General features: G+C 39.4%; 2 protein-coding genes across 2 annotated transcripts; both read left to right on the top strand.

Annotated features, from left to right (window-relative positions):
- The first annotated feature begins 2423 nt into the window (after window positions 1-2423).
- rom1a (retinal outer segment membrane protein 1a) lies at window positions 2424-8774 on the top strand. Its single transcript, XM_037747712.1, has 5 exons — window positions 2424-2583; window positions 2816-3049; window positions 5714-6144; window positions 6233-6479; window positions 7494-8774. Exons 2-5 carry the CDS (start codon window positions 2900-2902, stop codon window positions 7689-7691), a joined length of 1026 nt encoding a protein of 341 aa, XP_037603640.1. The 5' UTR covers window positions 2424-2583; window positions 2816-2899; the 3' UTR covers window positions 7692-8774.
- Window positions 8775-10647: 1873 nt separating this feature from the next.
- Window positions 10648-23548, top strand: frmd8 (FERM domain containing 8). Its single transcript, XM_037748710.1, has 11 exons — window positions 10648-11017; window positions 12641-12738; window positions 12921-13088; window positions 13568-13669; window positions 15824-15882; window positions 16145-16311; window positions 19125-19340; window positions 19440-19563; window positions 19686-19835; window positions 21590-21818; window positions 22219-23548. The coding sequence occupies exons 2-11, from the start codon at window positions 12648-12650 to the stop codon at window positions 22329-22331; spliced, it is 1419 nt and encodes a 472-aa protein (XP_037604638.1). The 5' UTR covers window positions 10648-11017; window positions 12641-12647; the 3' UTR covers window positions 22332-23548.
- The last annotated feature ends 990 nt before the right edge of the window (window positions 23549-24538 follow it).

The following is a 24538-nucleotide window of genomic DNA, read 5'->3' as shown; positions in this document are numbered from 1 at the left end:
AAAATGCCTCGCTTTGAAGTCCTGCCTTTTCTTCTGTAACATGGTGATGTCACCAAGTAACACATTTGCATAATACCTGCCTAACAGTTAGTTTGGCATGCCCTAAAAAAAAAGCTAGTAAGAGCGGAGCGGGAGCGGAGACTGAAGAGTTTGGTTCAGTTGACCAATCACAATAGAGCTGGCCAGCTGACCAATCAGAGCAGACTGGGATTCTCGAGTATGCACCTGAAAATTAGCATGATAGGTCCTTTTTAAACAAACCTATAAAACATGAGATCAATACAACCAACATTTGCCAAGTGGAATTGGAGGCGGGTAAATAATATATATATTTAAAACATAAACTATATTTTTCTGTACCTTGAAACATCCTCTACAGCTTAACTTTGGTCATTTAATGAAATAATGTATATTTTTGTTGTATAAATACAGATATAGGCATTTCCTTTCCTGTTCTTTCATCTCTTTATTCTGTTTGCTTTATTGCATGTAACATTATGTATTCATATAAGGTGTACTTCTTGTTTAGGTAGCCACAATTATGCATTGTTGAATGCATTGTTTCACATTATATACTAAAAGTGTTAAGCACAATCTAAAAACATCCTAATCAATTGTTAATCAATTTTCCTGTTGTAAAACGTAGTATCAGCATGTGCCATATAACATATTGTATACTTATAAATACAGTTATGAAATAGCTTTAATTATGTGTATATGCAAAACAACTGTCCTGTCTTTGTGCAAAACATTTATTTCCTCTAGTTACAATAATTATCCTGCCCAAAGAAATGCTTGCAATTGAACATGTTTCACAAGCTTGTGTAAATATATTCCATGTAACTCTGTTGATGTAACATCTAATAAATAAAATGAAGAAACAATGAAATAAATGAAATTTCAACTGTCTACTTTTGTTTTATTTCAGCTCGGAACATGATTAGAAAGAGGAAAAGATACTTTGTTGAACAAAACTTGCAGGTGTTCTGTGACTGTGAGACATGTTTTTTTTGAAGACAGGCTTTATAACTATCTCACTGAGATCATCTTGTGATGATGATGATCACACCAGCCGCGATGCAAAATCTAACAAATACAAGGCTTTCATCCAGGAGACCGCTGTTCGTGTCCAGTGTGATACGTTTCACTTTGACGTTACAATCATCTGATTGTTCATGTCCTGTGTTCACAACGTCAAGTCCTATTTTCACTGTACAAACATAGTAATTTTAAGCCCAACCATGTTAATTCTTCCCTAAACCCAACTAAGTGGTTTTGTTGCCTGAAAACGAGTGTTTTTGTTTAATTCACAACATTAAGCATGTGTTTACTTCAACCAAAAAGTGACACTGAGGAGTTGTTAAGCACGTGTTTAGTGCGGCGGAAAAAGTAACGCCGAGGGGTCTGACAAAGCGTCAATAGTCTACAGTATGTGACGAGTTGGGATGAATGAGCATGTGTTGAAACAATACCAGCGTCACTGTGGTGGCTGGTAAATATAGCCATGGAGACTGAATAGTCATCAGACAGTCAAACCAAAGAAATTTTCCCCTGTGACTGTTTATTTTTCCGCATTGAAAGTACATTTTTAGCCATGTTAGCAGTGTGGTTCTATGGATGTCAGTCTGATGGTCGGTCAGTGGGTTTTGGACACCACTTTGGTCCAGATTGAAATATTTCATCAACTACTGACCTTTCCTCTAGCGCCACATGAGGTTCGCATTTGTGGTTAAGAATGAAATGTCTCAGAATTGCCCCTGACTTCTCATCTAGTACCATCATCAGGTCTAAATTTGGATTTGTTGTTCATGACCACATAGTCACAAAACTGATGACATTCATCAGCCTCAGCTGTGCTTTGTTTTCAGTGTAGTTAGCACATTCTAGTATGATAAACTAGATGGACATTGTACTTGCTCTGTTGTGACCCTGGCCTGGATAAGCAGGATGAATATGAAATGATGGATCTTGTATCCGGTTGTCTTGTGTACCAGTACCAGTTTCAGGGTGGCGAAAGGACACTCATCATGCTGTCTTGATTCTGCTTAAAACTTCCTTACTGTAAATTCTGCAGACAACCCAACCTTGCGTTCAGCACAGTGGCACCAAAGAGAGAGAGAGTCTCTCTGAGCTCCTCAGGGGTATTATAAGATAATCAACACTTGGGAAATAAAGACCATAAAAATAAAGTATTACTATAAAATATAAATCAGAATTACTTATTGATCTGAATCTCATTTTTGTCTCATTTTCTTTTAATCTGAAATCTATTCCAGTTCATGTGTGCATTCGAAGGCAAGTGTTACACAGTTAATGGATTATAATAATATCCATCTCCCTGTCAGGTCTAATTTGTCTTGTTATCCGTGTCCCTCTGTATGAGTGATGGGTGCTGAGCAGACAATGGCCTGGATTCACAGACCACTTTAAGAGGATAGGTAGGCATTAGTGGTAAGACGTTCCCTGCATCCAGGTTTGCCAAATCCAGTGTGCCAAATCCACTGTGTGGCACACTGGATGGTATATAGTGGTCGCCGGAGATAACTGGACCTTTTTTCAGCACTTTTTGGGGAGACAAATAAGGTGAACTTTGATGCACGGACACCTGTTTGATTGGAGATGCACCACAATCTTTATCCTCCAAGGATTTTACACTAACCTCTCTTGACTTATGGATACAAAATTTGCTCTTGGAAATCTGTTATCTTTTTAATTGAGCTTGCTCTGTTGCTACTGGTTTATTTTTCAAATTTGTCATCTTCATCTCTGAGCCTTCAGAGTCCTGCTTCTGACCTCTCCTCCTTCTCCCTCGCAGACAAAGCACAGCATCGGCCCTCGCTGCCTCGTCGCTCTCCTTCCCCTATTCCCCCGGTAAGACTCGGATTCACTCGCTGCAACCATGGTGGTGATGAAGATGAAGTTCCCCTTTGAGAAAAGGGTGAAGCTGGCCCAGGGACTGTGGCTCCTCTCCTGGTGCGCCACAGTTGCCGGGGCCATCACCTTCAGCCTGGGCTGCGTCCTCAAGGCGGAGCTCCGCAGGAGGGCAGAGGTACTTGAGTTTTAATGAGTTCATCATTCCAAAACGTTCTTGTTTATGACTATCTTTTAACATGTAAGTTAACTACCAATTGTGTAATTACTTATAGTTTAAATGGAAAAATAAGTGACATGCAATGATGTTTCAGTGTAACTATATAGTACAATGAGTAGTCCAGCTGTGTTCATACTGGGGAGAAAATCAATCTGCCTTGTTGCCTTTGGTCTGATTATACTGTGACGGAGAAATCAGATTAGTTGTCAAGTAAATATCTACACAGAGGGACAGCATATTTGGAAGTTGTAAGGTGACACAGATGATTACACACTAATGTACATCAAGTACACCTGACAGATGCCATCTGTGCCCGTCTAACTTTCAAACTGTTGGCACAATCTTTTTGAGAGAAATCATGAAAATGAGAAGAAGTGTCTTGAAAGGATAAATGAAATCTGATACCGTCAAAGGAATGTCCTTGATGGAGACCAACAAGAGATGAATACACCTGTGACCCAATTTGGATTCTGACTCATCATTTAATAAAGCAGGCTCTGTCAGTCTTAATCAGCCTAATCCCTACTCCCGAAGGCCGTCATCACAACTGTGCTTTAATAACAAACCTATAGTTATTTATTAGCTTATTTGGATGTATTTTATTCCGACATTTAAATAATTGAATTCAATTATTTGCAGCCTCAAAGACATCATATTTTCTATGTTGTTATTCCCACTATTTCAAGTATTTTTTGAAAATAAAGTATCAAAAAATTTATTTTAAATTTTAAGAATTTTACGGCAAAAGAGCCCTTTCGACCTGTTTCGATTGCTTGATTCTGTTTACATGGCTGTAAAAAATGTGTATATTATGAATGGGAAAAGAAAATTACAGATATATATACGATAAGTAAATTAATAAATCACAGAATATTAGTTTTTCAGAAATGTCCTCATGTTATGTCACATTGTAGTTTACTCCACTGATTTTCCTCCCATCATTTCACATGGAAATAAAATCAATGTAATTGAATGTAAAATGTTAAAAACACACCAGATTCTGTACAATACTTTTAGTGTCCTCCATTCACCAATGCACATACACTTTAATTATGCACGTTTATTCAACTATTGTCTTCTTTAAAGTGACCTTCAAATTTCCTTTCCCTCCCACTAAAATCAACCACTTTGGATGTCACTTTGTATGACAATTTCCAGACTTGTGGCTTGTGCAAAGATCCTCCGTAAAAACCCGTAGAATATGCTCGCTTTGCACAGACTTTTGCACACAATACAGAGTCTCATATACTGTATAACCTTACCAGGTAATACTACATTTAAGAAGGGACAGATCAACTGTTTTCATATCTTTTGGTTTATGTGTACTTGTAGGCTACGTGTATGTTTCTGAACAGTGTATAGATGAATCCTACTAGCAAAATTAGGACTGAGTGAGAGAATGAAAACTGCAGTTACTGTGCTGCACTGTAGGTGCCCTTGAGCAACAAAGCTGAGCCTCAACGGCTTGAGGTGAGCTGCTCAGTGCTCATTAAACTCTGATTAAACTGAGATGCCCTGTAAGGCCGATGATGGAAATTATTATGCATGCATTTAGGAGATTTCCCCTTTATAAATAAAGGTTGAACTCTTTTGAACCTTCAAAGGTTCATCAACATAAATGTTTCGTGGTAAAGTTGTTCAAATCCACAGAACTTGAACTTTAAATTCAGGCTGAATTAGTTGGATATAACAAAATGAGACACAATACATCTATAATTCACACTTATACATCTATACTAGCAGCCAGTCTAGGAAATATACTCATTACCAGCAACACGTAGCTTCAGGAGCTGTTTAATAACTGGTGGAACTTTAGTTATATGTGGGTGTTTGGGAATAGATGTTCAACATAATATTTCCAGGTGAATTTCAGGCCATTATATAGGCGTTTTTTCGGTCGCTATAAACACCATAGATGTGGGTCAATAGGTGCCTACTAAACCTAGGTGAAACTTAAAAGCAACACCTTCTAACACATTGTAAAACTACATGAAATGTTACGTTTTGAACTCAAACAGAAACGCTTCTTTAGGTTTAGGCAACTAAACTACAACTTCATTAGGTTTAGGCAACAAAACTACAACTTCATTAGGTTTAGGCAACAAAACTACAACTTCTTTGGGTTTAGGCAACGTAAACACTTAATTAAGTTGCTCCCAACTCCTCCACCCCAAATGGAGTTTCACGCTCTCTATGCTACAGTACCTGACCTCCGCTTCTGCTCCTGTCATTATTACTATGGCGAGGGTTAAGGTTAGGGTCATTATTACTATGGTCACTAGAGGCTGCTGTCGGGTTCTTTTATACCTTGTTTTGGTGATCTACCATTTGAATAGATGAGATCACCTAATATTGGGTGTAGTAGGCCCCTATTGACCCATATCTATGATGATTATAGCAACTGATAACGCCTATTTAATGGCTTGACAACAGTCTAATTGGCTGATTTTGTGGTAATTTGAGGCAAATAGCTACATTCCTTCTGTCAGGTTATATGATTTTTAAGCAGCATATTTTCATATGTTTGTTGAAAGGTTATGCATAATTTTTAACAAGGTATGTTTCCTTACAGCAAACAAATATAATTTATATTGATTGCATTATTGTGTGCCTTACTTACAGGTGATGGATAACTCGGACATACATATTGTGCCCAACACCCTCATGATCGTTGGTCTGGCCTCCTTGGGTATCAACTACTTTGCTTCAAGGGTCTGCCAGGATGCTCTGGATGCCGGGCGATTTCCTCGCTGGAAGAACATGTTGAAGCCCTACTTCGCCATCTCTTGCTTCTTCACCGTCCTCATGTTGCTCTCCGTCATCATGTGCTACGCGATGAAGGGCAGCCTGGAGTCGTCCCTGAAGGTCGGCTTGAAGAACGGCATCCGCTTCTACAAGGACACGGACACCCCGGGCCGCTGCTTCCAGAAACAGAACATCGATCGGCTGCAGATGGATTTTCAGTGCTGCGGGAACAGTGACTTCAGGGACTGGTTTGAGTGCCAGTGGATCAGCAACCGCTACCTTGATTTCAGCTCCAAGGAAGTGAAAGAGTAAGTTGTGCACAATAGGGGTGAGTTTCCCATCTGTAGACATCTGATTATTGTATCTGTATCTAATCTGAAACATATCTTTCCTCAGCCGCATCAAGAGCAACGTGGACGGCCGTTACTTGGTCGATGGCGTCCCATTCAGTTGCTGCAACCCCAGCTCTCCACGGCCATGCATCCAGTATCAGCTCACCAACAACTCAGCCCACTATAACTACGAATACCAAACCGAGGAGCTCAACATCTACCTCCGAGGTTGCAGAGAGGCCCTGGTCCACTACTACATGGGCCTGATGAACACCATTGGGGCTGGAGTGCTGTCAGTCTTCCTCTTACAGGTATACTATGAGAAGAAGAAGCACAGTGGTTTTACAGTGATTTCAGGCACAGTTGGTGGTGCTGAGGTTAGTTTTTAATTTGGAGGATGGTCGAGCAGTAACATTGTTCTTTTAGGAATTGATACAGCTGCAGAGGCGGTATAAAACCACACATTGGCGATTTTAGACTCTTTTAGAGGTGCTTAAGCATACCTAGATTTCATCTCAGCAGCTCTAAAAAATATCATGTGAAACTAGAAAAACTTAAGGAATCCATTGGCATCAACCATGTCATGTTTGCTTGTCGGCAAGTGGGCTAAAAAATGCTCCAATCTTAGGCTACATTTTTGCAAGGGAAAACTGGAATGCTGATTTCCAAAGGGGTCCTTTGACCTCTGACCTCAAGACATAAAGACATTTCCCCGATAACTTGATGCAGAAAATGCAGAAATTGGCGCATAAAAATTCACCAGAATGCAGGAAATGAAGTGTTTGATGCGCAAAATTTCCTGGGGGAGGACCCCCAGACAAAGACCATATATTGCCAAGAAATGAAAGTCAATTGTTCTTTCCATTGCAATATCAACAGCCAGCAGCAAAGCTACGCTTCTGCCATTTTGGACTGAAAGAGACTACTGGATGCCAGTAAAACGTCCACCTAAAAAGTGCCATATAAAAGTAAAACAAAATAATTTCTATTCTATTATCATATTCTACCAAAATAGCCTATGTTGAACAATAAAATATTATAAATATAATAAAAAAAGTGTTTTCAGTCCAAAAGCACCGGAGTTTTGCCTCTTTGCTTCTAAACTCTTTACCCCCGAACCCACGCTTAATATGTGTCCCCCCCAATGTTGAATGAGAGTGACCATCAATTGATTCCTCCTTCATTTATTGGGTCTGATGTGCACAATTTATGCAATATCCATCAATCACCACTTCCCAATCAATCAATCACACTTGATGCTCGCTAATGAAATCTGCATCTACATCTACCCTGCTCCCCCTATTTTCCAACTTCCTCCCTTCCAGGGCTCAGTGCTGGTGAGCTTGCGGTTCCTGCAGACCGCCATGGAGGCAGTGGCGGGGAATGAGAACACAGAGATTGAGACGGAAGGGTACTTGCTGGAGAAATCAGTGAAAGAAACCGTCATGGAGTACCTCGAACCCGTGTTGAAGTTCTTCCTGCTTACAAACCAGGTGGAGGAGGGCGCTCCTGCCGCCACCTAAACCACAAAAAAAATGTGTACACACATGTAAATAATTTTTACACAAAGATAATTAATGATTTGAATTTGAAAATAGAATATTAATCACAAATTTCTATGAATTTCACAGATTTAGGGATAGTATTTTTTATTGTGAGATGACCAGCACGGGTGAAGTAAATATTTACTATATTACTATATTGTACTTTCACACTCAAATTCTATATGCTGAGCTGATACCCCCTCTGTTATCCACATACTGTACAACATCAGAAAAGATATACACAAATACACAAAATCACCTCACTGCTTTTGACTGTGATCTGCATTTAATTGCATTCACACACAAGTCTGTGTCAAAAGCAGTAAAACAATCACCACTCAGTCACTCGGTAAACAGTGATTCACGAGGCAGTGTACAAAAATGGTCTTACAAAAATAAGGAAGTAAAGCTGACTGTAGGGAGACACAAGGCACAATGCTCTGCTGCGCAACAGGACCACTCATGGGACATAATATATAACAGATGACTTTAAAAAAATATTAAAATTTGAGGTTACTAATTGCCTTATGGAGTGGAGTCACTTATTGCTTCTTCTTTTTTTCTAACGACATGCAGACATTAAAATACTTCACCCTCCATAACAGCTGCTCCAAGTTGCTAATTTCTTCCCTGCCAGTGAAAGGAATAGGATTATGGAGATGGATATAATCGATGTCAGTAATGCAGTGAAAGCCATCAGGTGTGTCCTCTGTTCTGACACCTTTCTTAAAGCTTTTAATCCAATTTGTTAATACCCGACCTGCTGCCCTTGCAGTTAGACACCTGCGTCAGGTGAATGTAAGATGCAGAGTGAACTATGCCATGGCTTTATTTGCTTATGGAAATATAAGTACTTAAAAAATGATAATGTTTGATGATGATTTTCAAGTTTGGAGGAAGAGTTTTTGTTCTTTTACCCATGTCCCTGGGCAGTTCATAAAAAAATAAAAGAGGTTTATTCTACACTGTCTTTATGAAACAAAATATTGGTTAATCTCTAGAATCAATTTCTAATATCAGCCCATGTGAATAGCTTTATTAAAGGTCCTTTTAAAAATAAATGTTTGTCTTGAGTGATTTTTTTGGGGATAGGCAGACCTCTTCTGACTCGAATAGTACACCATATTTAGGTCTAGAATCACCAATAAAGATCTCAGAGGGCTACTTGTTATTACAAAAGCTCCAAGCTATACATTTTGATAGTATCTTGATTGTCTGGTTTGCAACTATAATTACTGTTATTCATGCATCGCCTTGTCTTTTTATAATATTATTATTATTATAATAAATAATAATAATTATATACCTGCCAATAATCAAATAGAATAATACAATAACAAATTGAGCAAAGCCAGACCTGTTGTAAGTCAGAGCCATGAAATAAATATTACTTTTGTCAAGGTTAGTGACAGTTTTAGTTGAGACCGTTTTAGAGAGGTGTTGATTCAGGGTCATTTTTGATGAAGAAGTATTCAGATGTTTTACTTAAGTAAAAGTAGAAGCACTACCGTGTAGAAATACTCTGTTACAAGTAAAACTTCTCCTTTCTAAATGTTACTTAAGTAAAAGTACAATTAGCATCTAAATATACTTAAAGTACCAAACGTACAAATAATCATTATGCAGAATGGCTCCTTTCACAGTGTTATATTAGCCTATTATAAAATATCATATCATATTATTGTGTTTTTATCACTATTGAATACTTTTTTAATGTTGTAGTTCTTCAATGTGGAGCCAATTTTAGATACTTTGTGTTCTATATTGGGTAGATTACTTTTATGTAAAAGGTAACTGATGATGCTGACCAAAGAAAATATTAAATATAAATAATATAAACATTAAAATCTAGATCTGAAAAGTAAACTAACTATAGCTGTCAGATATAGTGGAGTAAAAAGTACCATATTTTGCTCTGAGATGAAATGGAGTAGAAGTATAAAGTAGCAGAAAATGTAAATACTCAAGTGAAGTACAAGTACCTCAAAATTGTAGCTACTTCATTACAGTACTTGAGTGAGCTGCTTACAACAATCTTTGCATGATGTTGTAATTGATTGCATGAGAGTTATATGGTATTTCTGTCCACCTGGAGGACAAAACAAACATGTTAATATGGTACGACAGTTGAAACAACTTGTCCACTGGCTTCAAACATTAGGCATACCATAAATTTGATGCATGACTCAATGGCCTAAAGTGTGTATTACAGTCATGACTACAGTACAGTGTAGTACTGAAGAGCACTTCCGCAGTGAGGCAGAGAAAGAGTCTGTTTATGATATTGTTTCTAATAAAAACATGGTTTAAATTTGGCTGCAAACTTTTGCTTGTGAATGAATATATCAGCAACAATTTGTTTGTTTATTTTGTTTATTTGTTTTGCACAATTTAAGACTATACAACATAACAAAAAAATAAATAATATACAGTGCAGGAAGAGGCAAAAACCACTGGGCTTATCAGAAGCCTCGACCTAGAGACAAGATTAATATAAAGAAATAATTTGACTATAATAGTGATAACAAAACAATTAGGACAAGATATATATATAATAACAACAATAACTATACAGTATATATATAAAAAAGACGTGGTGTATGGTTAGTGTTTGTGAGGAGGATATTGATTTAAATATCTATAAAGACTTCTGGGCAATCGTAACCAAACAACATTGTCAGTGGGAAAAAAACCCCAGATACATGGACAACATGGAGGAAAAGCAATTACAAGACAGCAATTAAATGACCCTTTATCTAGAACAGATAAATAAAACTAATCTGCTGCCTGCGTAGTTACAACGTCATGACGTCTTGCCAACGTAACGAGACGACGACGTGCTCTGCGCGCCCTATGATTCAACTCTTTTTTTATAACTCACTCTCGGGATCCTACCTTTTTGAACCTGTCCCGTGTAAAAGCTTTTTAAAATGTACAAAGTCTGTTGGTCAGTGTTCTTTCAAATTATCTCCTAACGAACACTTTAGAGTATTCGCTTTTAGCTGTTTTAAAGTCTACCTCATTCATAAACACGTCAGTTGAAGCGGTATTTCAAACCTTCCAGAGTGACTGTCACGCCCAGTAAAGAGCCGTTCAGAATAAGCGAATCGTTCTTCAGTCGCACACTCTCTAACTGTTGCAGCTGCCCGGAAAGCTAGTTTTAGTGAACTGGCTAGCTGCTAGCAGTAGCCAGGTGGATCACAGCGACTTGTTCATTAGCTACTTGATGTGTTTAGCTACGGTGTTTACTAAAGTTGCTTTCCCAGACAGCGCATAAGTGGAGGGGAATTCACCAAAACTGGCAGGTAGGTGGACAACAGAGACATTTTGTTCCTTCACTTGTTATTGACAGTATCTCAGACTGTCGGGTGAAACACCAAAAGGGAGCTAACTAACCACTAAACCATTGTTTTGGTTTTGTTTGGGCTTGTAACGTCAGGACATGGGTAGCTAGCTAGCTCTTGTACCCAGTAGGGCCTCGGGATTCTGCCGTTATATCTCTGCATTTACATCCTCTCTGTATTTAGGCTATTATATATCAATGCTCGAAGCCCTAAATACCATAGAAACGGTGCTGAGTAACAGTGACATATTGGGGCCAGACGTCAACAGGGTGAGGTCAACAACACTAGTCGAAAGGGATGTTCTGATTGAACACATGGTCTACCACATGGTGGCGCTGGTGCACAGTGAGTCCTTTGCTAAATTAGCATGATTACTTACTTGTTTACTCAAACATGACTAAAGGAAATGGATGGGGTGGCATATGTCAGTGAGGGAGACCCACCCATTAGATAGACCCAGCCATCAAACTGTACAACACCTCTCTAGGGAGGGGAGGGACAAAGGAGGACGGTCTGCAGGACAGATAATAATGCACACAGTGCACTTTCATAGACTAAGCTACTGGAGTTACCCTGCACTATACTCATTTTTAACAGTCTCTTCTGCACTATATTCACTTTTTTAATAGTCCTGTATCACAGGTGTTACCTTGCACTATATTCAGTTTTAACAGTTTTCTTCATCTCCTTGTATTTTTATATCTGGTATATTTTTTTGTACTTTGTACTTTGCACTACTAACTTTTTTACTGCCTTTTTACTAACATGTTTTGCACTATGGAACTGTGATGCTGGAAACTTGAATTTCCCTCGGGATCAATAAAGTAACTATCTATCTATCTATCTATCTATCTATCTATCTAATATTGCTAATATATCTAGTGAAGTGAAGTAATCTCTGAAGCAGTGACTAGGCCTTTCTTTGAAGGTATATGAGACTAATGTTAGTTTGAGCACCACATATATACTTTTACTGGCCACTCTGGCTAGCCAGCTGTACATAGATAACTTTGAATTTAAGAAATCATGAAGTTCTGTGTTGACAAAATGTCCCACTTCTCCCAACCCCATCACATCAAATGAGTTCATCCAGGTCCTATGTCCCACATCAGACAGTTAAAGCTGCAGTGGGTAGAAATATAGCAAATATGATTAAAAAATCTTATTTTTAAAGCAGTCACCATATCCTGACAGTATTGCATGAGACAGGTAATCTGAAAAAAATCATGTGCCTATGTGTCCTCCGGTGCTCCCAACTTTCTCCCTCCAGGTCCTATGTCCCACATCAGACAGTCTAGGAAGCATGGGTAATGCATTCTGCATGGGCTAGATTGGAGGGAGCTACAGAAGTGCTGCCCATGTTGGCATTTGTACATCCTGAAATCTACCTGAAATCTACCACATGTGGAGTTTCCATTTGATTATTTTTTTCTATCCAACTCTCACATTAATACTCCTCTGGACTACGTTTCCAGTTCAGGTTTACAGACTTTTTCAGGCCGTTTCTAAAAGATGTTGTAATGTACATGTTATGTTACTGTGTATATAATTTGACTGCTTTTGTGTTTGGTTGTTGTGTTTCAGAGTAGCAATGGAAGGCGACGACTGCAGTTTTCCTCCAGATTCATCGGATGATCACTCGAATAGAGGAAGTGTTGCTTCTTCTGCAACACTTTCCCGTGGTACGGTGCAGAAAATATTATTAATGTAACTCATGGAGGATAAAATCACTCCTCAGTATTTCCTAGCATTGATTATTTTTATTTGTAGCAAATACGATTTTGACTTAGTGTTGTTTCTCTTTGGCTTACTTGTTTTTGTAACTTTGTTTATTTTTTTTGTTTCTTTGTGTTTGTTCACACAGCTCAAGATGTGCTCATATACCTCTGTGGTGAAAGTGCAGTGCACTTATCAGTAGAAGGGCTTGGTAGTGTCTCCGTGCAGGAGTTGGGCCGCAGTGTTCGTGAGGCTCTCCACATTCCTGAGTCTACACAGGATGCTTTTGCCTTCTGGCTTAGTTCTCCGCTGCTCGGTAAGAACTTTCTTCCCCACACTTTCTACACTCATCTGGCAATGTGTGTATATGTGTGCTTCTTTCTTTAAAAAAGATCATAGTCTGGCTCCAAAATATTATATAATATATTATATTTTTGTCAGAATGTTAGGCAGGATATGTGTCTGTGTAGAGTCCTGAACAAGCCAGAATAATAAAGCCATTATACAGTACTATCCTGCTTGAATAAAACTGTACAAGCAGGTTGCAGGAATAATTTAGTTTAGAAATCAGGTCAGTCAAAGATAATTAATTATAATTATAATAATAATAATCATAATAATAATTGCTTTTATTTTGTGGCTTTGCCTTTTGAAATGTCCATTTACTCTTTGAAATGATTGTGCCTTGCTTCGATGTAAGCAGCTCCAGTATCACAACAGCAAATGGCACAATAATCAGAGCAGGAAAACGGACACCTCTCACTGTGTTACATTCGCCTCCTCCTTGCTCTTCAGAATTGCAGTTAAAGGCGAGGCATCAACCATACAAACTGTGTCGGCAGTGGCAGGACCTGCTGTATCGCTTCACTGAGGCCTCCGAGGAAGACATCTCACAAGGTGAGAGTTCTCTGTGTTTACATGCATTATTTAACTTGTCAGCTTTCGGCAATAAGCAAATTTCTTTGGAAGTTGTCTCAACAAGAAACCGGGTAAGATAAGGATTAGAGGACTTGGTTTATAAAGTCATATTTCTGTTGGAGAAACATGATGTCTTGGCCATGTATACACTTAAAGGGAGACATATCCAATCAGTGCTGGTGGTAAATGTAGTCCACTGAAGAAATCAATTTCCCAGTGCGTGCTATATTGACAGAGAAAGCTGATCTCTCCTGTCGTGGAGCCATGCTGGCTGTGCCTACATGTACCAGGATGCATTGCACGCGCTACACAAGCTCTCTTAGCTTTTTAGTCTGATAAATAAACGAAATAAACTCACAAAATGTCCATAAAGGAAATATTTTCACACCATACCCTTAACTCAGGTAGATATAGAGATAAGGTTGACAATCGTCAAATTTTCCCTTTAAACATGTTTCTAATGTGAAATGAAGAAGTCTATATACTGTGTGTTGATTTCCACATTTGAACAGTAGATTATTTGTAAAAATGGTTGACAATAGAATAAAGTAAGGCTCTGACTTCAGAGCCTGTGCCCTCACTTTGCCCTCAATTTAAAAACTCCAACCAAAAAACAACAACAAAAGTCTGCACCATAATAAGCTGTATCCACTAACTAAACCACATAAAATGTGTCTAGGGGAGAGGAGTGTGATTACTTACAAACTGCATGTAGATGTTAGTTTTAGAGTTACTGCAGTGCAAGTACAGTACATCCACTGCCTTCAGCTGGTTGCTCTCAGTAACCTGCTTCCAAAACACACTTTGTTTCTTTGTATGGCAAACACAGACAGTTTCTTTTCTGCAGCTGTTCCCTGTGGATTTGTAGCTTACTTCTAAATGGTGCTTAGTAGCTCGCTCAGGGTAAAAGTGCTGTTAGGTTTGTTTAGAATAAATAACAGGAAAGAGAGGGAGTTGGCATGATAAGCAATAAACACCCGTTGTTGAACAAGCAAAGTAAAAGCAGGAACATGGAGGAGGAAGTCAAACAGCATGGAGGGGAACCACTCTGAGAAAGAGAAGAGATTACACTACACATTTTAGTGAATATTTCCTAGTGCAATTTTAAAACTGAACAGTTACCACATTAGTTTAGACAGCAGCATTCATACAGTATAGAATAGATATTGTCAGCTCTTTAGACATTTTAAGCCTCAAATCTTTCACATCATACAAATGTTATTTTGAAGCCCTTTTTTTAGGATGAGGGATGTTCAGCAAACCTGACCAATGTAACAGTGTCCACAATATGTTGACAAATGTAAAGGCGATGTCAGGGGAGTCTCAAAAACCCACACACAAATGCAGGGAAGTTCACACATGACAAGCAGTTTGTAAATTGAGGTTCTTTATATAAATGTAACAACATCCAAATATGTTTTTGATGAAAATTGCAAATAAGTTTGAATACATATGTGGATTTCTATTACATTTATTTAAAACAAGAAATATTTGTGCGTGCATCAGAAATATATTTGTGAACCTTATTTTTTTTTTACATTTATGTACAACGATAACCGTTTTTGTGTGCATTGAAAAAAATACTTTTGTGGACAGTCATTTATATATAAATCACAAAATACATTTGTGAATCCTTCTTTACGCATTCATTAATATTGAAACTGATCTGACTCCATAGTTGATCGCCAAAACAATATTTGGCAACAATTTTGATAAACAATTAATAGTAATTTCTCGAGCAAAAATGCCCAAAATGCCCTAGATCCAGTTTCTCAAAAGTCTTTTGTGATGTAAAATTGAAGGTCTTTGGATTTTGGATTGATGGTTGGACCGAACAAGCAACTGGTGCAAAGTGCATTGCAAAAAAATAAAAAAACAAAACAGTGACTGCTTAGCACAAATAAAACTAAAATGTATCACAAAGTGGTAGATATGGCTTCCACCCACAGTACAGGACTATGAGCCTGAGCAGAGTGGGTTGGAGGGGGCATCTACCACAGCGTTTGTCTCTATACTTTCACTCCTCCACTCTGGGCGGTGAGGCTGAATCTCACCCAGTGACGATCGGGTGAACTGAAAATACAGATGGTAACTTGAACCCTAATCCATCATTGTCTTCTGCCTTTTCCTCAGATGAACCATGTCTCCAGTACCGTCGGAACGTTTTTTATCCTAAATCTAAAGAGCTGCAGGTACTATTAACCCTCATTCAGTGCCAGAATATTCAATAATCCTAGATATGAGTGAATTATTAAGACATTTTTATCCAGCACTGGGTACTTAGAGTCCAAGTTTAGTAAGCCTGTTGACTCACAAAATGCAAAGTGGGCTTTAATGAAGATCTAATGAAGTTCTGTTTCTTTTCTACTCAAAGATGTTGACCTCAGACTAACTCTGAGCTAATATTCCTAATGACTGATGGATAATTGTTGTCTTCGTCTCACTCCTGAGCAGATAGATGACGAGGGTGTGCTGAGGCTTCTGTATGAGGAGGCCAGGGGAAACATTCTCACGGGTCGATACCCCTGCGATCCCGAGCACTGGACGGGTCTCGGAGCCTTGTCTCTTGCTCTTGACGAGGGAACTGGTCTTGACGAGCAACATTTTACTACAACTATAAGGTACGTTTTTATTGTTGACCCTTCAGTTTCTCTTAAAGGAATAGTTTGATATTTTGGGAAATACGCTTATTCACTTAGATGAGAAGATCGATACTACTTAATGTTTTTTTTATCTTGGGTCAGCGCCAGTCTAGCTGTTTCCCCCTGCTTTCTGTCTTTATGCCAAGCGAAACTGACCGTTTCTTGGCTGCAGCTACCTATTTAACGGACTGACATGCGAGTGGTATCTTCTTAAGTTCTTAAGTTAAGTTTCAAAATGTGCTTTATTAAATAAATAAGTCTATTTTAAAGTAAATTACAGATTATACCTAAAGTTGGCATTGAAACATATTATTGAAATGTGAACTGTGATGTCACCATATGCACATACACTGATGTTAACTTGAAAGTGAGCCAGTTGTGTGCCATTTTCTGGGAAGATAAACAACACACACACAGCTTCTTCTTTTCAACACATGATCCTACTTGACTTTCTGCTTGAATGGACACTTTGTGGAGGTCACAGTTGACTCGGTTATGGTTCGCCTTTTTAGAAAATGAAGAAGTATGTACTGGCTCCTGCTATTAATTTTGTCAAATGGTGAGAGGGCGCCTCGCTTCGGCTTAAAAAGCACAACCAAACTCATATCCCTCAACCCACATATTGTAAAGGGCAGCTGCTAGATGGAGCAGCTTCAAATACTTCGGCACAATCGGAGACAACATGTTGCAATTTGATGAAAATCCACAGGCATTGTGAAAAAAGGTCAACAGTGCTTCTTTTGTTCGAGGGGGCCCTGTTTATGTTGATGACATTCATATTGTAACACAGCAGTGTTTTTCAGTTTCTTGCTGTTTTTTAAGTGCCAAGTACAAGAATGCACAACATGACATTTTTGATTGGAGAGGGATAGACTTGGGAATGTGTTTCTTTTTTCTTTGTAAAGCCTTTTGAGACTTGATTGTGATTCAAGGGCTGATGATAAGAGGTACTTGACGAGGCCTATACGTCAGTGCACATATAATACTGCAACCTATTTTAGGTACTCGCAGGTCACAGGCTACCTACAGTTAGTAGGAGCATACTTCTGAATAGATATTTATGAGGAAGTCTCATATTTGTTTGCTTACAGTGTTGGGATAATGTCTTAGTTTGTGTCTGTTGAGTCTACTTCCCTTTAACTGTTGCACAGCCTCATACTGTGAAGAAATCTTCTTTTATTTGGCTTTGAATAATTAGTAAAGGAGTTAAATGCGAGATTGGGAGCATATCTATTGCCTCCACCCGGCTCTCAACATGGCGACTGCTGAGCCGGAGGCTCGCAGCTAACGGTGCTTACAGTGAAAACAACGGCAACAGTGCTGACAGAGCTAACAGGGTTAATCTAGGAGGGGGTTATCAGCTGTAACCGCCGTATGAGAGCAGTGCAGAGCGGCGGCTGTGAGCTAGGCAGTGGGGCACACTCACATGCACTAACATCCACTAAAAGCACACGCGGCCGACCCGGCTATGTCAACAAAGCACAGAGAAGCTCGGATTACAACACACAAAGAGGGAGAGTGACTTCATTCTCTGCTCAGGTAGACATTACTCCTCTATATCTTTACATAGCAAATAGTTGTTGCTATATTAATGCTCTGAGTATTTTATAGAAAATCTTTCAAATCAAAACAGACAATTCAATGTATGCACTGAATCAAAACAAACATTAGGACTTCATCCAAAATTCTAAAAGTCACTTTCTTTATTGTAGGAGCTATTTATTTGTTGTTAGTATTTAGTTGGACCAGTAGGACCAGCATGCACCTGGGTGGGCGTATGGTTTTTTACCAGAACAAGAGAGGCAGCGACATCCATGTTTTCTTTGTACTTCGTTTGCTTGCTTTCTTTTGGATAAATCATCAGAAACACATACATTTTGCATGGACAATGGACTCTTTTGCCTGAGTAAACCACATACCCATGGTGCGTCAGTGGCCCTTTGATTTAAGTTTGATTTTGATTTTTCCAACAAATGGGCACCTCACATATTTTTCTCTGACCAAGAAACTAATCATACTGTTCCAAGCGTTCCCAACACTAGAGGAAATGAGAGGAGACACTTTAGTTTATCTTCTACACATAAATTACATCATGTTTAACAATACAGTCGAATCAAATCCTCAAATTACGAAGTGATTGGACTATTGTGGAGGAGAAAAACACAACTATAAGCTTGATAATCTTGATATCTACTGATGGAATCATGCTTTGTATTATAATTACTGGTTGCAGATTATATTTTAGACCAAGAGTTGTTTTTTTTTTCAGAGGATCTCTAGGTCATCATCAGTTGACGTCTTTTATGACGCTGAAGAACAGAAGCTGTCCCACTTAAGGAGATTTGTTTTATGTCAGGACGTGAGCGGTAGTAATTTAGGAGAGGAGGTCAAAATACCAGCAACACTTGTACTGTGAAGATATTTATTGTGAGGCCGACGCGTTTCAGCTTGTGGCCTTAATCAGGGTCGTCATAAAACATATTACAAAGGACATTTAAATGGGATGAGCATGAAAGGAAATAAGCTGTAGCATTGAGTTCTACAGCACCTGCAGGAGTGAAGGAAACAAACGATTCAAGGAGAAATGTATAATGCCACAGTACAGTAGAACAAGATGTTCTCAGCATCCTGTCAATCATAAAAACAGAGCTACCGAAGCAAGGGACAACACATGATTATACAGTCAGCGTTTAATAAATGAATTGTGAATTGGATATATTCTTGAGCCCTGATCTGCACAGATAAGATGCACTTTATGAATAATGCAAACTTCTCTCATCTGCTTTCCGCAGAGAGAAGAAGCTCTCCTCTTTTCTGCCTGCACACGTTGCCATGGGGAGCGGCGGCTTGCTCTCCACTCTGAGGGGGAAGTCGAGCCGTCAGACGGGGCTGGAGCAGAAACTCTTGGAGGAGTACAGAAAGATCAGCCCATCTGCTGGAAACCCTCCTGAGCCCACGCAGCTCCTACACCAGTACCTCAACACATGTCACACTCTGCCTTATTATGGGTACGAATTTGCGCAATGATGAGACATTCATACTCACAAGCTTTACTTCAAATCCCTTCATATTTATTAGGTTTTAATGAACATTAACCACACAAACAGGTGCGCTTTCTTCTTTGGGGAGATCGACAAACCGGTGCAAGGGATTCTCCAAAGGGCCAAACGCAAAGCTGTCAACGTTGGGATCTGCCTGGAGGGAGTCTATGTGATGGATGTCAAAGAAAAGGTGAGTGTGTGTGTGCATACTTGGATAATCATCGTGCATCTGTGCAGAAATGTTGAAAGCAGTTTTCCTTTCTCTTCTTAAAAACTAACCTGATTTCTCTTGTTGAACACATTTGCTTGCAGCACATGCTGCTCGGCCTGCATTTCAACGAGCTTTCCTGGGACCACAGCTACCCCGAGGATCAGGGGGACTCACACATTCTGTGGCTGGAGTTCGATGGAGATGAAGACGGCACTCCTGTCAACAAGTTGCTAAAGATCTACTCAAAACAAGTAAGAACATGTTTGTGAAACCATCTTATACGATTACATTTAACAACTGGACATACAGTGTCACTAGGGGTGGGAAAAGAATGGGTTCACTTATGTATGATGATTTTGAAATAGATTTTTTTAATGCCAGAATCGATTGAATTGCTTCATTTGAGTCTATGCAGAGGTAGATGGAAGTTACCGCTTTCATTGTTGTAGTCTGTAGTAACGTGACATCATATCCGTTTCAAAAACCAAAACAAAGCTGATGAGAGCCGAAGCGAGAGAGAAGAGGGCGGCGAAGGGTCTGCGGGGATACGACCTGCACCCTCACATTTTTAAATCCAAAATATGTAACACAAAGTAACAAAACACATACAGTTAAGTATGGAAACACTTTGGGTTTCACACATTGTTAGGAAAAGCAGAGCTAGACATCACGGCTAAAGCTGCATGCTAACTCTGTCATGGACAGGTAATGTTATAGTATTGCGGTAACGTGCGGTCAAGCCAGTCGTCACTCGCATCTTAGTGGTTGAATCAGCTGACGCAACAACTGTAGAGCACCCATATACTGACATTTATGTTAAATGCATTGAAACGGCCCCCGATAGAGCTGACAATGGATGTATAAAGAGCTGACGGGAGAGCTAGCGACAGACTTGGCAAAGTAAGCGGAAGTATACACGTCTGACTACGTCCGGTGTTAACAAAGGGTATATACAAAATGCAAATATGGAAATATTCACCAGAAGCACGAAACATTAAATGTCCCTTATAAATTAAAAAAGAAAATACCACTCATTTGTGAGAGAAATGTCTTTATTATTTGATTTTTGGGTTGCTGAAAAAAAATTAAATAAATAATTCCTGACAATGACTGAAATATTTGTCTTCAGGACATCTCTGACTACACACATGCTCAAAATCAAACATTTTTATATTATTAATTTGGAGATTTTCCAAATTAAAAGTCCCTAGAAGTGAATAATTCAATTTTCTCCCATGGTCTAGTGTTAAAGAAGTTAACAAAAATCAAAATAAATCGTAATATCGAATCGCGATACTTAAAAATCGCAGTGATGTTTTGAATCAGCACCCAAGTTTTGTGATAGTATCGAATTGGGAGATACTGTAAGTGTATCGTCCCAGCCCTAAGTGTCACCAACCAGCACGTGTACTGTATCCCCAGATTGCCTCAGAATTGTTGAGCATGTTGTGTTGATTGGCTTTTTTTTGTGTCGCACCTGTCGTGGTTGACTCTGCTATCTTTGCTGTAGTATGAACATCAATTTAAGGACGTCCTGCCGGCTGCTGTGACAGATGTAGTCATTTTCTGTGGATCTCACTTCAAATGTTTTCGACAAGGAGAAAGGGTATGCAGCCATCTCCAGAGAGCGCACTGCACCTGGTGTTTTTGAGAGCTTCAGGATCGGGTGCAGCTGCTCCGCCCATTTTTTTCTTAGAGGAGCACAACACTCGATATTAGTGTTGAAACCTAATTTTTTTTTGTATTTACATTTGTATCATCCTTGTTCAATGGTTGTTGAATTGAAAAAGACTGTCTCAGCCAACAGATGGTGAAAAGACGTTACATAATGGTAGATGCAGTAATACTTAATCATGCTGACTCCAATCCAAGGCTGGCAATCTGACCCTTAATGTGCCTGTGGATCACTAATGGACCATCGAAAAGTAAAGTACAGCTGTTTATTATGTATACGTTTAAGGCTCAGACTTAATCATTTGTATTTTTTTTTTCTTTTGTCAACCAGGCAGAGCTAATGAGCGGCTTCATCGAGTTCTGTGTAGAGCTGAAGTCTGCGTCTGAAGGAGGAGCTGCGGCCGAAATGGACGGCGAGGTGAGTCTGTCTCAGCAGCCCGCTGGGCAAGACGGCAGCAACAAGAACGGACGCGGAGGAAGGCGCGGGATGCTGCGCAGGCAAAGCAGCGTCTTGTGCAGCCGGGTCCATTCTCTTAACACTATCAGCTACGTGGACAATGGTGAGTCTAGTAATGGTTACAGTTAGTAGTCCAAGCCTACTAAGGGGCCGTACACATGCCGCGTCTAAAAACTCCCAAGTGTGCTCGGGAGGTTGTGCACCTGTCGCACCTGCCGTTACTAAGCAACCAAAACCTGCATGCTGCGAGGACAATGATGATGAAGTCGCGGTAATTTAGCAGGAAGCCTCACTCACTAAACTAAACACAGTCAAAACAAAGATTAATGGATTTCCAGCACCATAAATCCCTCACAGTAGCTTACGCTTACGCGCTGCGACGGCGCAAAAAAATGCGGCATGTGTACGGCCCCTTACAGTATAATCTTTCTAGAGTGAGCCACATCTAAACCGAGACAGTCTCCTTGTTGTAACTTTTTCAATATTTCTCTGTTTCCTTTCAGGAAAAGAAATCAAACGCTTGAAGCCGAAAAGAGCTGCGTCCTTCTTTGCCCGACAGGCGTCTGTGCCCACGTACTCTGCTGTGCAGGTGACGGAGAGCCTGGAGCAGGGTTAATGTCGCCGATCAGCTCGGCCCCAAGCCTCTCAAATAAAGACCAAACCTGAACATTTTACACTGAGATTTAAAGACTTTGATACAAGCTTGAGACATTTAACTGATAATATATGAACATGCAAAGGACCAAGCGAGGGATCTAAGTGTGAGTGACAATATTTATCTTTTGAAGTTGTGTGTATATTAAGAGAGTACGGTAATGTGAAAAACAAAAAGGATCTATTAACCGCTATGCTTCCAAGGTTAAACTGAAGTGGCTATTCATTAGATGGCCTTACATCCAGAAAATCTAGCGTTCTCTGAGCACCATATCATCGACCTCCTTTTATGAGTCTGAGACGAGCCTTAGAGAAATGACTGTATGATACCTTCCTGCAGCGCTCTGGAGCTGTTTGCTGTTAATATTGAAAAATGGAAAACCTCATTAGAGTATAACCACTGCAGTACCTCTTTTTACTCTTATTGGGGGTTTGAACATCGAGAACAGTATATCTCCGTATAGCATTAAACATTTTGTAAGAGTTACCACAAACTCTTTACCGTCAGCATGACAAACACTTTCAGGGGACGATCAGAGGGGGTGTGTTCCCACTATTCTGCTTTTTCAAACTGCCAGTGCCTTGTTCTCATCAAAGGGTGAAGACACTTTAGAAAAGCACTGGTAAAAACATTTAGCGGTTAGTGTTACTGGTCATAAAGGGTCCGTATGGGAGCACATTGTCTGTGTTGTGGAAGCTTCTTGTAAGTACATGCTTTTTAAGAGATAATTAATATTTGCAGTTCACTTTAAAAACAATTTGATTTTCATTTGTAAAAGCGGATTAGCGTGAATGTAGTCTAAACATGTAAAATAACAGGATAAAATAGAAATGTTTCCATGTATTGCAGTATCAAGTCCTCTTTGGTGAACATTAATTTAGTTGCAGCAATAAAAGGATCAAATTAGTGTCAAAAACCACCCAAACCATACACTAAGTTAGTAAAAAATAATCAGATAAATGCTCGTCAAGCAATTAATGAATCTTGCAACTCTCTTATTCCTGCCACTGAATGGTTGGTATGTCATATTCAAAGTTTAACTTCCAGTTGGCACCATCAGTACACCCATGCACAGGTCATGACTTGACTATAACTCGCTTGGTCAAACCTGATTAGCAAAGTAGAACTGATGCAATAACGTACTTGTGCAACTTCTGACATGAGAGTGACAAAAAAAAGAAACCTTCTTGTTTAGTCGTTATCAGCACTACCTACTGCTACCACCTACTGCCTCTTAAACAACTTTGAAAAACTCAAACTGAACCTACATGTCTAAGTTTTGGTTGGCCATTTGAAATGATTGTTTTCCTTGCAAACACAATCATTGTTGACATTATTTGAAAGAGGACAAGGAACATAGTGTTCATACAGTGTTTGTATAAAAGTGTTGTTTTTTTCTGGGTTATTTTGTTTAAAAATAAGACCGTTTTCTCAACCCGTTAAAGGAACACTGTGTAGCATTTCGGTGGATCTATTAGTAGAAATGGAATATGATATTCATAACTATGTTTTCATGAGTGTATAATCACCTAAAACTAAAACATTGTGTTTTCATTAGCGTAGAATGAGCCTTTCATATATACATTGGGAGCGGGTCCTCTTCACGGAGTCCACCATGTTGCTCCGTCATGTTTCTACAGTAGCCCAGAACGGACAAACCAAACACTGGCTCTAGAGAGAGCCTTTTTACGTTACCTGGAGGCCACTGTAGTTCTCCAACTCTGCGGCTCACGTTAGTAGTCTTGGAAAGACTGCAACCACACCACTAGATGCCACTTAATCCTACACACTCTACCTTTTAGGAACATAAGTGCTTCAGTTTATCTGTAAAAATCGCCATACTCTGAGATACATTTTCACTGGACAGGACTATGTGCTCTGTGCATATGGCACAGACCAACTGACCAAGAACGTCAGACTATGCTGTTGAAATCTCAGCCTGTACACCAAAGCAAGCCTATGTAACATGCTGCAACACAGTATGCTACCTTAACGCTCCAGAGTCTGGCTTTTAGTCTCCACCACATTGCAAAGTCATCCAGGTGTCTCTCTGAACTTCACCCAAATGCAAACACAGGCAGTTTCTGACTTTGCAAACAAACTCACCTCAATAATGGCCATTTATAATACTGCCTTCCACTTGAACGCATGTCCTTATTTCAGATGTG

The sequence above is a fragment of the Sebastes umbrosus genome, chromosome 17 (genome assembly GCF_015220745.1).
Source record: "Sebastes umbrosus isolate fSebUmb1 chromosome 17, fSebUmb1.pri, whole genome shotgun sequence".
Classification (NCBI taxonomy): Eukaryota; Metazoa; Chordata; class Actinopteri; order Perciformes; family Sebastidae; genus Sebastes; species Sebastes umbrosus.
Note: the sequence above shows the minus strand (reverse complement) of the source record. Positions and strands in the feature narration are given on the sequence as shown.

What these genes read in the sequence shown, in the direction of transcription:
- frmd8 (XM_037748710.1), top strand. Translation starts at nt 12,648, where the DNA reads ATGGAAGGCGACGACTGCAGTTTTCCTCCAGATTCATCGGATGATCAC. An exon ending in GCTTAGTTCTCCGCTGCTCG is followed by an intron (nt 13,089 to 13,567) that starts GTAAGAACTTTC and finishes CTTGCTCTTCAG; the next exon opens with AATTGCAGTTAAAGGCGAGG. An exon ending in CACACTCTGCCTTATTATGG is followed by an intron (nt 19,341 to 19,439) that starts GTACGAATTTGC and finishes CCACACAAACAG; the next exon opens with GTGCGCTTTCTTCTTTGGGG.
- rom1a (XM_037747712.1), top strand. Translation starts at nt 2,900, where the DNA reads ATGGTGGTGATGAAGATGAAGTTCCCCTTTGAGAAAAGGGTGAAGCTG. An exon ending in AGCTCCGCAGGAGGGCAGAG is followed by an intron (nt 3,050 to 5,713) that starts GTACTTGAGTTT and finishes CCTTACTTACAG; the next exon opens with GTGATGGATAACTCGGACAT. An exon ending in AGCTCCAAGGAAGTGAAAGA is followed by an intron (nt 6,145 to 6,232) that starts GTAAGTTGTGCA and finishes ATCTTTCCTCAG; the next exon opens with CCGCATCAAGAGCAACGTGG.